General features: G+C 35.5%; 1 protein-coding gene and 1 long non-coding RNA gene across 2 annotated transcripts; both read left to right on the plus strand.

Annotated features, from left to right (window-relative positions):
• Nucleotides 1-1436: 1436 nt before the first annotated feature.
• LOC133868387 (ABC transporter F family member 4-like) lies at nucleotides 1437-6498 on the plus strand. The gene is made up of 2 exons (XM_062305273.1): nucleotides 1437-1649; nucleotides 3995-6498. The coding sequence occupies exon 2, from the start codon at nucleotides 4008-4010 to the stop codon at nucleotides 6192-6194; it is 2187 nt and encodes a 728-aa protein (XP_062161257.1). The 5' UTR covers nucleotides 1437-1649; nucleotides 3995-4007; the 3' UTR covers nucleotides 6195-6498.
• Nucleotides 6499-6714: 216 nt separating this feature from the next.
• LOC133868018 (uncharacterized) lies at nucleotides 6715-7902 on the plus strand. Its single transcript, XR_009900272.1, has 5 exons — nucleotides 6715-6854; nucleotides 6984-7071; nucleotides 7175-7296; nucleotides 7541-7607; nucleotides 7770-7902. It is a non-coding gene; the product is annotated as an uncharacterized LOC133868018 (long non-coding RNA).
• Nucleotides 7903-12838: the final 4936 nt, after the last annotated feature.

Raw genomic sequence — 12838 nt, forward strand, 5'->3', positions numbered from 1 at the left:
GAACCTTCAATAGCATCCATGGCCTAAAGGACAATACTAAACTTAACCCATCATGAAGCACTTTATTCTTTGCACAGAAAATGTTATACTTCTCAATTTTTTATTTCAAAAGTGATTCTCAAATGATGTGTAACCATTCTATAAGATGGTAAGTGTAGCGCTTCTCTAATCAAATGGGTTGATCAAGACGTGTGTTTGTGTTTCTAGTTCACCTATCTTATAATTGCTATAATTTAGGTGTTTTTAGTTCACCTGGAAATGACCTTTTATGCCCTTGAAATTTTTATAGAATTTCAAATTTACCTTTAATTACAAATTAAAATTAGAAAGATTTAAAACAAAACAAAAAAAGGTGATCCCGCCATGGGTCTGGTGACCCCGTGTTAGAGACCCAATTTTTTTTTTTTTTTTTTACCAAACAAAAAGTGAGGGTATTTTCATCATTTTCAATGCATCCGTTAAGATTTAATAGAAAATCGAAATGGACGGGGGATATCGCATCAAATTAGAAGTTCGATGGTTAAAATTGAAAGTTCTTGAACTTTAAGGAAGTTATTTCAAATTGAGTGGAAGTTCACGAGAGGTTTGTGAAGTTTCCAAAAAAAAAAAAAGGTGACTCAAGCCACCCTATGTCCAGCTAGAGGTCATCCACCCCCAAGGCCCCGTTTGGTCCAGTCTAAGGTGGCCAAAATCACTCCAATGCCATGGAGTCACTTCCTTTTTTTTCTTTTTTCTTTTTTAATAAGGAATATTGCTATGTGTTAGTTTCTTATTAGTTTGACGTGTACTCCTATTAATTTTATGGACGAAAGATGGATAGAGAGACGACCATCTCCGTTTTTAGTAATAGGCAAGATACCGTATCATATTGAAGTCGAGATGAAAAAAAATATAATCTTTAAACTACCTAAGGTCAAAGACATTTAACCCTAAAATAAATATGATGTCATTAAACTATCCTTTTAGTGTGAGGATACACAACCCGGCCCGTCTTTTTACCCTTGCAAGTTCCAAGGGTTTGGAATTTATTTATTTATATATTTTGTAAAAAAAAAATTTGGTAGTCTTTTGCTTAACTATGTCCGACTTGAATTAAGACATGAAATTTCTTCCAAACTGATTTATAAAAAATTTCATACAATTCATATATAAAATTGACAAGTGTCTTTTAGTATGTGAGAAACATATGTTGTTTTAATAGCTCACATACTTTTTAATAACATTAATAAAAATAACATGTACTTCTTATATATTTAAAGAAAATATGCCATTCTTATACGTGGAGTGGAGGGTATAAAATCGATTTGTAAAAATTTTTTATCCTTCAAATTATGATTTCCATTAGCATAAAAATAATTTTTGACTTTTTTTTTTTTTTTAATTTAATTTTTTTTTTTTCACAGAGGTAAAAAGGCCCACCTTTATCCTTTACACGATTTTTCTTCTTCCTACGGGGCCTACGCAGCTCAGCCTTCATCACGCCGGCCCGATCTCCACCGGGCCACCGTTCCCGCTTGCCCTTCGGTTCGTCTAAGTTTCAACATTTTTGTGCATCTCTCTCTCGCGCCTTCTTCACTGTGTGCTTTGCTTTGTGCGATTCTTCACTGAGTGCGATTTCAACGGAGATTCAACGGAGTACGATTGCTTCGGTACTGCTCTCTCTCTCTCTCTCTCTCCCTCTCTCTCTCCGTTGCTTGGGTGCTTGGGGTTTAGTTCGAAGGGGTATGGGGCTATGAATGGGTTTAGTTCAAAGGGGTATGGGGTTTTCTTTTATCCCCATTTGCAGCTTGATTATAAACCCAAGAAACCTTAACGAAGTTTCTTTTGTTGGCGGCGCTGTAAGGTCACAATACTTTTCTCTTTCACTTTGTTTCCCATGTTTTCGTTTCAATTTTCTCTCTATTTTTCTATCTATCTGTCTCTCTCTCTGTTTGGTTGCTGAGAAAACTGTCGTCGGTTTAGAAAATTTGAGGAAAAACCTGTTTTTTGCAAATTCGAGGGGTGTGCGTTTAATTTTTGGATTTGACATGTCTTAAGATCTCTGGGGTTTGACGATCTCCAGAGCCATAATTGTTTGTGTCTTATGAGTTTGTTGATGTTTCTTTGTATGGGTTTCTTAGATTAAGTTTTATTTGTCTGCTTTGAGTAGCCTCTGTTTGGTTTCTTAGATTAAGTTTCTTTTGTGGCCAGAAGAACAGAAGAAAATGTTTGTTCTTTGTCGAATGCACAAAAAAAGTTTCTGATTGAATTGGTTTTTTAATTTTGACAAAATCCATTGTTGTTTTAATGGAATAGGGTTTTAAATAGGTCATAACCTTCGGTGATGACCTCTCTAGGACCAGAATATCATCTTGTTTCTTATGGTTACCCAAGTAACAGCTTCAAGAAGTTCAATCGAAGTTAATGTAATTGTTGTGCCAATAATCTTCTGCTTTTTTTGGAGTGTTCTTATGATAAACTAAATTGCATTATTGTGATGCCAATAATGTGATCCTCATGTGGTGGACATAGCCAAAACCCTATTTGGTGATTGGTAGTGAAGGCCTCCATAACTGCATGCCCCCACAGTACCAACCCAGTTTGAATCTTCCTGGTTCAATGCATGAAATTCTAGTGGTATTTTTTGCAATGGATGAGACAAGCCAATTTGCCTTTTGTGTTACTAGTTTGGGGCCTCCAGAAGCTACTTGTTCATGTTTATGCAATGATTTTGCTTTGGTTGAGATCTATCTATGGAGGGGATAAAGGGGAAAGATTAAATCTATATTCAGATGGGGCATGGTGTCTCCTAGATTTGACATAAAAGCACGTTTGAAGGTTGTTGGCTGGTTTGTTGAATTTAAAAGAAATGGCTGGTTGGTTGAATTCATTCTATCTGGCATGCTTCAACAATGTTGGGTTTTCTACGTTGGACCCACTTGGACGAAACCCATATTTGTAAAGACTATCTGCTATATTTTTGCTTCCAAACAGTTTCTGGTGCAATTTTGATGTTCATGACAGTTAAAGTAGTTAGTTGCTCTCAAAACCAATAAAAAATAATATCTAGATAAAATAGAAAAATATTTAGAGAGTTTGATGTAGGAAACTTTTTAAAAGTGATAGAGAAAATAACAAAAGTAGATTATTTGGCTAAAATTTGAATGAAATTTGGAGAGTTCGATACAGATGCTCTTAGTACTTTCTAATTCTTACAAGTTCCATGGAATCACGGTTTTCAACTTTTCACTTAATCAACTCTCAGTCTAAGGTTTGTGCTTTCTTAACTTAGTTTTGTACCAAATGAAAAACTTTTAGGCTTTAGCAATTGCAGGGTAACGTTAATCTGGAGTTAGTGGAAGATATTATTATAACAAAGTGAAGACATCATCTCAATTTGTTGTCTGTTTAAAGGTTATATCAAGACAGTATATCAATTTGAAATTATATCAAAATCTCAAATTAGTGTACGGTATTATTATAGTAAAGTGAAAAATTGGAAAATATTGAACCTTCAATTGCAGTGGCTGAGATCTGCCTTTTATTTGGGTTCAGTGTTGTTTGAATTTTCGAAGCCCAAGTATTTTTTTTTTTGTAAGTGAAGCCCAAGTATTAGAATTCTTCAAACTGCATACAGAATGAAATTGATAGTGTTTCTTTGCCCTGGTAACTCTGTCATTTTTAATTGGTTTCTATTAGCTCTTTATACTTGCTCGATATTGTCAATCTTAGTATTTTCATCAAACTTCACGTTGGAAACTTCATGTTTTTTCTACTGAATGAAGCATATTTTTGTAAGCTATTGCTGAATTCTATGTTTACTTGCTTTATCTCTATAGTTTGATTTGAATTGATGGCACATGCCAGTACATTCTATTTTCATTTCTTTATCATGTAAGCTGCCATGCAAAGGCCTTATGTGGGTCTATATATATTATTGTGTTCACGATGAACTTAATTGAAATCACTCAAGTTGATAGAATTTCATACCTTTTAGTTATTTTGTTCTCACCAGATTGGTTGCTGCAATGGGAAAGAAGAAGCCAGAGGAGAACGGTGCAACCACCAAAACTAAGGGGAGTGGCAAAGATGTTTCGAAAGATGGGAAGAAAGAGAAGCTCTCGATCTCGGCGATGCTAGCCAGTATGGACCAGAAACCTGATAAGCCTAAAAAGGGTTCTTCCTCTTCCTTGGCCCCTACTTCTAGTAAACCTAAGACCAAAGCCGCCCCAAAAGTGTCATCTTACACCGATGACATTGATCTCCCTCCCTCTGATGATGAGGATGATGATGCCTCTGGAGAAGAATTGAAGCAACCCAATCGGAGGAGTGACCCAAAGGCACTTGAAATATTGATGAATGAAAAAGAGTTGAAAAAAAGAGAAAAGAAGGATGTGCTTGCTGCCCATGCAGCAGAGCATGCCAAACAGGAGGCCCTTAAGGATGACCGCGATGCTTTTACTGTTGTTATTGGTAGTCGGGCCTCAGTTCTTGATGGGGGTGATGAAGCTGATGCCAATGTCAAAGATATAACTATAGATAATTTCTCTGTGGCAGCTCGGGGTAAAGAACTTTTGAAGAATACATCAGTAAAGATATCTCACGGGAAAAGGTACGGTTTGGTTGGACCCAATGGAATGGGAAAGTCTACATTATTAAAGCTCCTTGCTTGGAGGAAGATTCCAGTACCTAAGAATATTGATGTTCTTTTGGTTGAACAAGAGGTGGTTGGTGATGATAGAACTGCACTTGAAGCAGTTGTTTCAGCTAATGAAGAGCTGGTCAAGCTCCGAAATGAGGTTGCATCTTTGCAGAATTTGTCTTCTGCTGCTGAGGGTGAGAATGAAGTTGAAGATAGCAATGGGGATGATGAAGGAGAGAAGCTTGCTGAGTTGTATGAGCAGTTGCAGATCTTGGGGTCGGATGCAGCTGAGGCTCAGGCATCAAAGATTCTTGCTGGATTGGGTTTCACCAAGGGAATGCAGGGTCGTCCAACCCGGTCATTTAGTGGTGGCTGGAGAATGAGAATATCATTGGCTAGGGCACTTTTCGTGCAACCAACACTATTGTTATTGGATGAACCCACAAACCATCTTGACCTTAGGGCCGTTCTCTGGTTAGAGGAGTACTTGTGTCGGTGGAAGAAAACCCTTGTTGTTGTCTCACATGACCGGGATTTCCTTAACTCTGTCTGCAATGAGATCATTCATCTCCATGATTTGAAGCTTCAATTATATCGTGGAAACTTTGATGAGTTTGAAAGTGGGTACGAGCAGCGTCGCAAAGAGATGAACAAGAAGTTTGAAACTTATGAGAAGCAAATTAAAGCAGCCAAGAGGTCAGGGAATCGTGCTCAGCAGGAGAAGGTGAAAGACCGGGCTAAGTTTAATGCTGCAAAAGAAGCATCCAAGAGCAAGGCAAAAGGAAAGGTTGATGAGGATGAGCCTCTGCCTGAGGCCCCAAAGAAATGGAGAGATTACAGTGTGGAGTTCCACTTCCCCGAACCTACTGAGCTCACACCACCACTCTTGCAGCTAATTGAAGTCAGTTTCAGTTACCCAAACCGAGAGGATTTCAGGCTTGCAAATGTTGATGTAGGTATTGATATGGGAACACGTGTTGCTATTGTTGGGCCGAATGGAGCGGGAAAATCTACTCTACTGAATCTTCTTGCAGGTGATTTGGTTCCAACGGAGGGTGAAGTACGGAGGAGTCAGAAGTTGAGGATTGGGAGGTATTCACAGCACTTTGTGGACCTACTAACAATGGAGGAAACACCAGTGCAGTATCTTCTTCGTCTTCATCCAGATCAAGAGGGACTTAGCAAGCAGGAGGCTGTTCGTGCAAAGCTTGGAAAATTTGGACTCCCCAGCCATAATCACCTCACCCCAATTGCAAAATTATCTGGAGGGCAAAAGTCACGGGTTGTCTTCACTTCAATTTCCATGTCGAAGCCACACATATTGCTATTGGATGAGCCTACAAATCATTTAGACATGCAGAGCATTGATGCACTGGCTGATGCACTGGATGAGTTTACTGGTGGAGTTGTCCTGGTCAGTCATGACTCTAGGCTCATATCACGGGTTTGCGACGACGAAGAGAGGAGTGAAATTTGGGTTGTGGAAAATGGAACTGTGAGTGCTTACCCTGGAACATTTGAGGAGTACAAGGAGGAGTTACAAAGAGAGATCAAAGCAGAGGTTGAGGATTGATTTGGCGGCTCTGGCATAAGTGTAGATATTGCAAATCATATACTGCAATTTCCATTGCGAATGTTGTTTTTTTATTCAATTTTTGAAGTGCAATAAAACAGATTCATCTTTGTTTTGTTAACTCTTGAGCGTAATCCCTGTATTGCGGATGTATAGAAATTACAAACCTTATTATTTAATTAGATGTTCACGCCTTACCTGTGCACTTTTTATCTCATGGAAGCTAGTCAACTTTGGTTGTAATAATGTTGCTGTGATTTTCTTGGTGTTATAATACTATCTTTCCCTTTTCATTTTGATGTTATCATATACTTGTTGAAATTTATGCATTGAATTCCATGTCATGGGTTGGTAACTGTGATGAACTCTGAACTGGTTGGTTCTTCGGTCTTTGTTTTGGTTGCCAAAACTCGACTACTGGCGAAATAAATTTGCAGCTCTTGGAAGCAATTGAGCTTTGCTTCTTTTGGTCTCTGGAGAACTAGTGTTAATCTCTCATAGGGAACAAGAAAATCCCACGAGGCTATTGTAATTCATTTGTTAAATGTGCAACTCTCAGTCTATATTACACAGCAATTTTTGACAGCAGAGCTAAGATCTGGCATCTCCTATCCAATGAAAGAGTAGAGGATGAGGTCATCGGTTCAATCCCATCTACAGGTAAATGAGTTGTACATACCTATAAATGAAAGAAGTAACTTTTGGAGCTATATAGATGCATTAAATCATAGTACTATTCTGTTGCAATGGTTAAAAGTTGGTCTGCTCTGTCCTTGATTATTCATTCAGGTCACAATCACTGGCTGTACAAAGAGCGTTGACTGGCTGAATTCATAGACAGCCTCTTGTGTGACAATTTCTGATATCTTGGGCCATGGTTTTTTCTTCAGCGACTTTGTGAATTATGATTTGGTGAATAGTAGTTTTATGACCTTGCTGAAGTCGTAATTACTAGTTCATCTTGTGATTTTTGTTGTCAGGGAAAAAAACTTCTGGTTATAGGGACAACGAGTGAAGTCGGCTTCTTAGATTCAATTGATATTTTGTGATGCTTTCTGTCACTTACCATGTTCCTACATTGAAGACAGATGATGCAAAGAAGGTAAATTATTTTCATGCTATTCTGTTATTGTCTTAGATATATAGTGGTTGTGGTGTTCTTATTTGGCTTTCTGTTGCTGGATATCATCAACTTTCCATCAATGCTAGTAATTAAATTAAACAATAGGAGAGTATTATAATAATGGTTTCATGAACCCTAAAAGGAAATTATATTATACTACCATTTAGCTTCAAAGTTTGAATGTATGTCAATCTACTCTTTTTTTTTTTTTTTCTGATCGCAGATGCTAGAACAGCTGAATGTTTTTGCTTATGAAAGACATCAATGCAGCTGCAGAGGCCCTGAATGATGTAAGTTATACTTTGTCACCCTTTTGGCACATTTCTCTGGTCATTTTATTTTATTTTTTCAAAAATTGTCTAATAATCCTTAGACAAAAGAAATGAGGAAAAGGAAAGGACATTGTTATTCACTCACTTTTCTCTCCTTTTGTGTTTCATTTCTCTTTGTAGATGCCAATCAAGAAGCTTTATATGCTGATTGAGATGGCAGCCTAGGGTGAGCGTGGTGGAGCTTCAGAGGCAATGTTGGACCACAAAGGGTGCAAACCCAAGTGTAGGTTTTCGCAAATAATAATTCTCGATAAGTACGAGGTCGATCCATAGGGAATGGTAAATACTAAGTAAAATTCCTATTATTGTGCAGAAAAGTAAATTGACTTGATTTTTCCACTGAAAAGTGGAGCAATGGAATATAATTTAAATTAAAAAGTAAACTATAAAACTAAAATAAATAAATTTGATTTTGAAGATAATATTGGAAAACACTAGGGTTTCAAGGATATACCTAGTATTTTATTATATATTCATGAGACATAAAAAAAAAAATATAAAATAAATTAAACATGGGTTGATTGAGAATTTGATTTCAAAAACATGAAACAATAAATTAAGCATTCCATATATTTTCGAATCATATCAAATCAAACAAAGTAAGCATTTGATATAAACAAAAATCATAAGGAATCAAAATAAACTTGTCCCATTAAATTACTCTCAAATAAAAAATCATTCCCAAAATTTAATCATTCATCTATGAAGAACAAACAACATGGTCTCAAGAACACATAATAAAAATACTAGGCTTCACCTCTAACCCTAGTTAGAGGTTTAACCACTTATGTTTATAAAAAATAACAAACAACAAAACCGGTCGAGAGCCTCCATAACTGCCCCCTTCTCTGTTTCTCCTCTGGCTTCTCCCTCGGCTTCCCCCCCTTTTAGCACAAGCAAAGCATGATATATATAAATTAATTTGCTTGGTCTTTCGATGCCACACACATACTTTCTTGATTCTTTCCTTATTTAAGAATTATTGCAAGTTTGGCTTTTCATGGAAAACAAATCACGTATATCGACAATTAATGCAGCGCATGACTTTTCCATGTCTCCATACATGTATTGGTGAGTTATGCATGGAAAGAGCTGATTAGGTGCTGATCCTTTCATGGTAGGAAATATGTGTGAGTTAGGTCCCCATAAATCTGCTAGATAAGGAAAGAAAATCAATTGCCTTGTTATGGAAAGATATGCTTTTCTTATTTTTCATGTTTTGTTTTCTTCTACGTGGACCCCACGAATTTATTATTTATTTCCTTGGTCCTCCACGCGTCTTTCTCCTTTTAGTCTTCTACAAAATAACAATTCATTGCATTAATACCAATTTAAGCTCAACTTTAATATTTAAACAATATTCTCCAATTAAATATAAAATGCAAGAATTATGATAAAACATAGTATGATAATGCTTATTTTAATAGAGAAAATATGCACTTTTAAGCTATTATCACACCCCCCCAACCGGCTTATTGCTTGTCCCTTAGCAATGAAAAACAAAATAAAAAAAATAACAAGATAAATCCTTCTTTCGTGGGATGTACGACTGCATTTAGCGTATGCAACAATCCTTTTAAACTCCTAGGACCCCTAGTGGACAAGTGAAGTCTCGTGAGGGTTTGTCAGGAATGATACCCACAAACATTTTAAAGGATTATGTTGTTGACAAGTAAAGACTACCATACAAACACATGGTTTAGACATCATGAGTAAGTTTAACAAGGTGAATATCACAATCACATCATCATGTCATCAAAAATTATTCAACTCATAATTGGAAAATTGAGACAACACATGCTCTACTATGTGCAAAGTGAAATTAACATAGACTCATGAGGTTTCAATTTTTTTTCAAAGTTTGTGTATCCCAAAATTTGTAGAAATTCTATCAGATAAAAACAACCAAGGCTTAAATCATTTTTTTTTTTTTTTTTTTTTTGTAAGCTGTACAATGCTTGACCCCCTTAAGCTTTCTAATTGACCTATGTAACGAGTGTTGGGCCAGTGACTCCCAAACCAGATGGTTTTAAGGCACTAGATGTAGAAACATCCCCAATGGCTTAATTATTCAAGTTAAAAAGGCTACGAGGCCAAACTAGTCATACAATCAACCAAATTGAATTTCTCATCTTTTGACGTGAATACTCAATGCTTAGTGATGCAAGAGATCCGGTTACTCAATGAGACTCAAACTGATGATATTCTTATTTTTTGATTTTTTTGATTTTTTTTTTTTTTTGAATTTAAGCCAAGGTTTCATCAACAATTCATTCTACAAATCTTAAGATACACATTCCTCAATTCAAATCTTATACCTCACAGAACCAATGTTAATGTGCTTGTGATAAATAATTCAAACAAGTGAAGTCTCTCTAATCCAACAGATGAGTAAAAAGATTCAGATTTTTAATGACATGCAGTGCTCAACATGTTAAACAAGCCAATGATATACAAACCACAGTTGTGATGTAGTCATGCTCAATCAACAACTTAGCACAATTTTTTTTTTCTTTTGACTAAACAAAATAAAATAAAATAAAACACACAAGACACCAAAAAAAAAAACACAACTTTTTTTTGTTTTGAAAATATCCATTTTATTTTTAAAAATAAAAATATAATAAACAAAATAATACAAAAACAACGATAAACATCAAGCATCAAGCATCAACCTCTACCACCAACCTAAAACTTACATTGTCCCAAATGTAACAAAATAAAGCACAAAAGTATAGATTAAGAGGAGTACCTTGAAGTGATGAAAACAAACAAAACTTATACCTGCAAAAATTAGAAAAACAAAACAAAAACAAAGAAAACCCAAACTATGATGCAAACATAAATTTAAAAAGCATGATTCTCTATTTCATTTTTTTCTTATTAGCAATGTTCCAACCCATCATGCTTTTATATTCATACAAAACATCAAATTACTTACCTCCTTGCAAAGCATCAAGTTTGGATGAACTTACTAGGGGAAAGTCATCATTGAATTTTAAGTGCGCATACTTGCGTGCTACTGGCAAGGATTTTGAGTTATCCTTTTGCACAGTATCATTTGATGGCAATGGGTTGAGCTCATGAGGTGGCAGTTCAAACGGCTTCCAGGTATTCACCTCTAATCCACGTGTACAATCCTCACAAAAATTCAAATCGCAAGAATTAGTCAAGCAAGATTCTAAAGGTTCATAAAGACAAGATATATCAAAGTGATCTTGCTCAAGCGTTTCAACCAACTTCAGTTCATGAGCATCTACACCTTCCTCAACATTACCAAACATATCATCATCGTCCACTTGAGGATTTTCAATTTCATTGTCCCCATATCGAGTCATTGAGTCAGAAAAATTTTCATTTTCAATCTCATTCTTCAAATAGGACTCAATTCTATTGAGTGCGTTTTTCAACTCCTAAATATCTTGCTTGGTGTCTTGGTTGATTTGGGCTTGCTCTTTCATGAAGGCTTTCAATGTTTTCTCCAAGGTATTGGTTTGTAATGCATCATCCACGATATTGGTTTGAAGGATTTGGTTGCTAACTTGAAGAAAGTTTTGGAATGTATCTTCCAATGTATTTCGATGTGGTGGCACAAAAGGATGATGATTATGAAATCCTTGGGGCTCATTGAAAAGTGAATGATTCTTCCAATTGAAATTTTGGTGATTTTGCCAATTATGATTATACGTTTGTGAGTATGGATTGCCAAATGATCTTGGGTACACACTTGAAAAAGGATTGCTCCACCAATCTTGCATTTCAAAACAAAAAGAAAATTAATAATAAAATAAAATAAAAATAAAAATAACAGAAATTAAACTTAGTGTCCTAGACACATTCCCCGGCAACGGCGCCAAAAACTTGTTGGACCACAAATGGTGCAAACCCAAGTGTAGGTTTTCGCAAGTAATAATTCTCGGTAAGTACGAGGTCGATCCACAGGGAATGGTAGATACTAAGTAAAATTTCTATTATTGTGCAGAAAAGTAAATTGACTTGATTTTTCCACTGAAAAGTGGAGCAATGGAATATAATTTAAATTAAAAAGTAAACTATAAAACTAAAATAAATAAATTTGATTTTGAAGATAATATTGGAAAAGACTAGGGTTTCAAGGATTCACCTAGTATTTTATTATATATTCATGAGACATAAAAAAAAAAAATATAAAATAGATTAAACATGGGTTGATTGAGAATTTGATTTCAAAAACATGAAACAATAAATTAAGTATTCCATATATTTTCGAATCATATCAAATCAAACAAAGTAAGCATTTGATATAAACAAAAATCATAAAGAATCAAAATAAACTTGTCCCATTAAATTACTCTCAAATAAAAAATCATCCCCAAAATTTAATCATTCATCTATGAAGAACAAACAACATGGTCTCAAGAACACATAATAAAAATACTAGGCTTCACTTCTAACCCTAGCTAGAGGTTTAACCACTTATGTTTATAAAAAATAACAAACAACAAAACCGGTCGAGAGCCTCCATAACTGCCCCCTTCTCTGTTTCTCCTCTGTCTTCTCCCTCGGCTTCCCCCCCTTTTAGCACAAGCAAAGCATGATATATATAAATTAATTTGCTTGGTCTTTCGATGCCACACACATGCTTTCTTGATTCTTTCCTTGTTTAAGAATTATTGCAAGTTTGGCTCTTCATGGAAAACAAATCACGTATCTCGACAATTAATGCAGCGCATGACTTTTCCATGTCTCCATACATGTATTGGTGAGTTATGCATGGAAAGAGCTGATTATGTGCTGATCATTTCATGGTAGGAAATATGTGTGAGTTAGGTCCCCATAAATCTGCCAGGTAAGGAAAGAAAATCAATTGCCTTGTTTTGGAAAGAGATGCTTTTCTTATTTTTCATGTTTTGTTTTCTTCTACGTGGACCCCACGAATTTATTATTTATTTCCTTGGTCCTCCACGCGTCTTTCTCCTTTTAGTTTTCTACAAAATAACAATTCATTGCATTAATACCAATTTAAGCTCAACTTTAATATTTAAACAATATTCTCCAATTAAATATAAAATGCAAAAATTATGATAAAACATAGTATGATAATGTTTATTTTACTAGAGAAAATATGCACGTTTAAGCTATTATGAGGCAATTACTTTGCAAAAGAGAGGCAAGTACTCTGCTAAAGAGAAGATTAAGATCTCTCGTTT

Source organism: Alnus glutinosa, chromosome 5 (genome assembly GCF_958979055.1).
Source record: "Alnus glutinosa chromosome 5, dhAlnGlut1.1, whole genome shotgun sequence".
NCBI lineage: Eukaryota > Viridiplantae > Streptophyta > Magnoliopsida > Fagales > Betulaceae > Alnus > Alnus glutinosa.

Coding starts and splice junctions, on each gene's coding strand:
- LOC133868387 (XM_062305273.1), top strand. CDS start 4,008: ATGGGAAAGAAGAAGCCAGAGGAGAACGGTGCAACCACCAAAACTAAG.